Below are 4,823 nucleotides of genomic sequence, written 5' to 3' on the forward strand. Positions count from 1 at the left end.
TACAGCTGTCACAGATTACACCTCTGTCAGGAAGGGCAGCAAAAGGGAAGTATTTCTTCTCTCTGCCACTTTAGCTGCACCTCTGCTGGTGGTTGGTCACAGCCTCCTTTTCAAAGTGGCAGAGTGCACCTTTTATATTTGTGTCATTACTGTCAGTTCGCAATCTGCCACAGTCGGCTTTTTAAGTGCATGCACTGGTACCAAAATGTTTGTAGATCATTGTTTTGCTTTTCAGTATGTTTTCATTTTACTTTCTACCGTTTTCAGTTTTTCCTCATAGAAATGTGAAACCGTCTCTCAAACCATTATTCAGGGCGCCACCGGACTGATTCATGACAGGTTATAAACCAAGGCAATAAAATAAACTTATATCAGAAAACTGGACTATCGGCCTAATCTTTGTGATCGGGGAAATCTCCAGTGTTCATTCAGGTGTTCATTCATTTTCTACTGCTCAGATCTTTGCCCAGATTGACCAAAAAGAGAAATCACATCACTGCTGTATTTAAAGAAGGATGAATGAATGTCAGCAGCTCACGAGTCGTGAATTCAGCAGAGCTGTTTGCTCCCCTCCTGCCGTCAAGCTCTCCGGCAATGGTGACGGAGTACTCCTGACCAGCTGCCAGGCCTGTCTGGGTGAAGGTGCTGAGTCTGCCGTCCACCTTCATGGTTATCTGCTGGTCACTCTCCTTCTGTTGGGTCAAGACAAAAACAAACAGGAGTCAGTACAACTTTGCATAGACATGTGCAGTAATATACAGGTAGGTTCTGCAAGGGCCTAGTGAATCTGTACAACCTTTTGGTGACTGTGGCCAGTGTCACACATATTTTTATGGTTTGTCAGACATAGACAGATGTGTCGATGGGTTGCAGACACCCTGTCGACATGTCTGTTCCTCAGTCAAACCAAATAAACAGAAAATGTTGACTTCAGACCAGCCATCGGAAGGAACAAACATCTGTAGGTCTCTGTGGAGTAATTAAAATACTAATAAAATCTGAATATAATCATCATCCGGATGCATAAAGAGATCCTCATCAGACTGAACGGAAACCGTGTGCTGTCTGCAGGGCTTCACGTGTGCGGGCGGACACACTGGTCCTGTTGTATTTCTTTCTTCTGGAGTTTCAAAGTCTACTGAAGCAAAACAGAAACAATCCCAGGGGAAATCAGCGATGGTCCTGAAAGTTCTGATGCTGCAGTTTTACTGTTTACATTTTATTTGCTGTAATCACAGGTTTTTGTTTTTCTTCAACCGTGCCCAGAAGCAAACATGAGGCTTCTGAAAATACAGCTGGAAATGATTTGACCAACAGGTACCAGCATGTGCTCTGTGAGCAGAGTTTTGAAAATGGAAACAGAAAAGAGCAAAAGAAAATTTTAAGTGACCCAACAGCAACACTTATTTACATTTTTGATGGTAGCAGATATAAGGTTAATAATTCTACTGATATAATACAGGCAGTCAAGCGGAGAGGCGACATTGAAGCTCCTAAGTCTTGTACATTTTCACCTGATGCACTCTGTAGCTGAACCGTGTGACCTCTGTGCTGATTCCTGCACCTGTCTAGTAAAGATGACGGTAATATTTAACATTTCTCAGAAAAGATGATTAATTAATAGAGCAAAACATTTCTTATCATTACAGCTGGCCGTCGTGATTGCGCTCATTGTCTGTCACTATGTGATTATCAGTCCTTTTCTTTGCTGTGACCTCCACCTGCGAGTGCTGTGCTGATGCGTCTTCCAATCCCTAATGATCGGATCCTGCATTGTAAAGGCAACGAGCACAGCTGGTTCCTGTGTTGGTTGCCTGGTGATGGAGTTTTCAGAGTTCATCCTGTATCAGTGTCTGCATGTTAAAATGCTTCCATCCATTTCCATATTAATTAGGATGACATCATCACAACTGAGGCTCCAGTAAATTCATGATATGCTTGAAACAAGTCGAGGCTCTGTGGCCTCTCTGTGGGGCGTTTAAGGACGATGAGGACTGACCGGGTCACAGACTGGCTCTGTGTCTGCGCAATTATCAGTGTTTTTCTCCGGGACGATAAATTGAATGCCTCTAAAAAAGGTTCTTTATATCTTCTAAACACTCTCTATTTGGTGGCATTTATCTACTTATTTTCAGAAGGTACACAAAAGAGTTTATGCACAAGACAAAAGCAACAGGATGCAATACAACCACTTCCCAGAACACATTGCTCCTGACAACCCAACAACAGTAAACAAACCAATATAGCAAGTCTCAACTTCAGCTCTAAAGGTTTCAACTAATGAGAGTGCACAAAAAAATGACCACATCTGAATGAGAGTGAAAATACGCTTTGCAATCTGAGGAGCAGAAGGCTCAAACTTGTCCAGCTGGACCGGGTGGGAGCTTTTCATAACATTAACCAAGTGTCTAGTCATTAGTATAAAAACAAATCATGCTTTAGTTGGTGCCAGTGGATATTGTATTGCAAGTGCAGATACTGTAGGAAAACACATGAATTATGTCGTCAGTCGGCGCTTCACAGACGTCGCACTTTCATTAACGATGTTTTCTTATTATGTTGATACAAATTTTATCTCAATTTGCTGTTGCCAAATGTGTGAAGGCGTTTGGGTGTTTTAGTTCAAATGAAGACAAACATCTTTGCTGCTCCAGTGTGACAGCTGTCCAGACACCATTTCAGAGTCAGATGTCTCACACACCGCACATGAAATCCAACAGGCAGGAGGTGCACATACAAGTGATGAGCTCTTTCATCCTACAGGACTTTCATTCTGGGTCAGTGAGGGTCCCATTTGCTTGGATCAGTCAGACATGAGTGTAAGTAAATTACCATGGGTTACAAAGTGTAGCTTGCATCTTACACATTTTGCAAACTGGGCACCAGGTTCATGAAGAAATGGTTTTCCCAGTCTGGTGTGGAAGAACTGACCTGCACAAAGTCCTGACCTCAGCCTCATCCAGCACCAACCCTGAGCCAAAACTTATCACATAACATCAGTGTTGGACCATAGTAATGCTCTTTTGTCTGAATGGGAGCACATCCCTGCAGCCAGGTTCAACATCTGGTGGAAGAACTGAATCCAGAGGAGTGGGGGCTGTTAGAGCAGCTCGTTAATAACCATTGTTTTGGAATGACATATCCAGTAATCTGATATGGAGGTAGAGTTCAGGTGTTCACGTCCTTCTGGCCATTTAGTGGCCACACAGGAGAGTTTCTGCCAGTAAAACATCTGTATGGAAGATGCCGAGAAGATAATAGTTGTGGTTTGGATGCTGTTTAAGTGCAAGTGACTGTTTTGCTATTTCCAAAGCATATTGAGAAGGTTCACTTTCAGATGAACTATGCATTAGTGAAACACTCGTCACTGTCAGCAACATTAAAATCAATATCTGTCAAGAACACCTGAACAGTGAGCAACCCAAAACTGAGCACGGTGAGCATGTTGTTTCTACCCGCAGTATCTGAGGAGTTTGCTTCTGCACCTCTTTTTGTTTGGTTGTCTTCATCGTTCCTTCAGTGTTTCTCCCGTCTCCTGCCTCTGCAGGGGTCATCTGGGAGCAGCAGCCATGCATCATGATGCTTTTGCTGTCTCATATGAGTCAGATTACAGTGACTTTACAGTAGAGTGTGGAGTGCAAGGCCTCAGAAACAGTCCAAGAAGCTCCACGCTTTCATTTGGCACAGCAACAGTGGAGGCAGATGCTCCAAGATGTTCAGGTTCTTGGTTTGTTTCATATCACTGTCCTGTTGGGTTAATGTTATAGTCTATTTGTTGCAGTCTGAAGCATTTGATCTCTGAGTGCCCCCCCTGTTCTCACAGCTGTCTCTCTGAGCTGCTGCAGCCGAACTGCATCAGCGTGCAGCGATGTCTTTAACTGCTTCCATATGAACAAGAGTGGCAATAATAAAATAGGTTGCCTGGTTCTGAAACAAGTTCAGATGCTGCTCAAAGCCAAACTGTGTCCATTGTGATGCTGTAAGGCTGTTTATTAATATCAAAAGACAACTGCAGGATTCATGTGAAGACTATTTATGAGAAGGTTTGAGGAAGTTGTGTCACTCTGAAGACATTTTAAGTTGTTTTTACACAGGACTAGAGTTACCAGAGGACCTCCTGTGAATGATAATGATGTCAGAGGTCAACTGCTTTCCTAATCCCAAATTCTTTATATGCTTAATCTGCAGACATCCTGCCAAATTTTGCCAAACACGGAAAGCTAAAGTGGAAGTGATTAAGTTCTTAACATCCACCAGACTGACCAGCAGCACCGTGTTTACTGGTGTTGTTGGCTCAGTCCTAAACTGAATCTGGGGAGAAATGTGTGTGAAATGAGTCACAGCAGGTCTCACATGTGGATGGCAAACCACATGAAATGATGAACTCTAAAAACCTCGATGACCTCAGTCTTATTATATTTTGCTCAGTGTTTCCATAATGTAATTTATATCAGAGATTTTGATTTTGGAGTTGGTGTGGAAAAGGTTTTAGGACTGGCAAGTGACAGATATTTGGTTCAAACACTGGTAATTGTAAGTAGCTTTTATGAGAAGTCTGTACCACCGATGGGACCAAAGACAAGTCATCACTGAAGAATTAAACACTGACACATATCTTCAGACTACAAGCAGCACGAAAACAGACATGCATGACTCATCATGGCGATACTGGATGTGCACTGTGTGGATAGTGAGAAAAGAGCATGCTGTAAATCATTATTTCAGCCAGTCGGTTGTTTTGCCCTTCTCCCGTTCTCCTCTCTCCCTGCTGAGGAGCTGCTGTTGTTGTGACCGTTTGCTGTTTATCTGTTGTCAGTCTGGTA

At 42.9% G+C, this 4,823-nt stretch overlaps 1 protein-coding gene across 1 annotated transcript in view; it reads right to left on the bottom strand.

Annotated features, from left to right (window-relative positions):
- LOC109952480 (tenascin-like) overlaps positions 1-4,823 on the bottom strand; it is a gene marked incomplete at its 3' end in the record, with an annotated part of 34,805 nt that overhangs the window by 11,250 nt on the left and 18,732 nt on the right. The window contains exon 8 of the mRNA XM_020587573.1: positions 539-692. Within this exon, the coding sequence (XP_020443229.1) occupies positions 539-692 (154 nt within the window). The remainder of the gene's footprint in view (positions 1-538; positions 693-4,823) is intronic.

Source organism: Monopterus albus, unplaced genomic scaffold (assembly GCF_001952655.1).
Source record: "Monopterus albus unplaced genomic scaffold, M_albus_1.0 scaffold462.1, whole genome shotgun sequence".
NCBI lineage: Eukaryota > Metazoa > Chordata > Actinopteri > Synbranchiformes > Synbranchidae > Monopterus > Monopterus albus.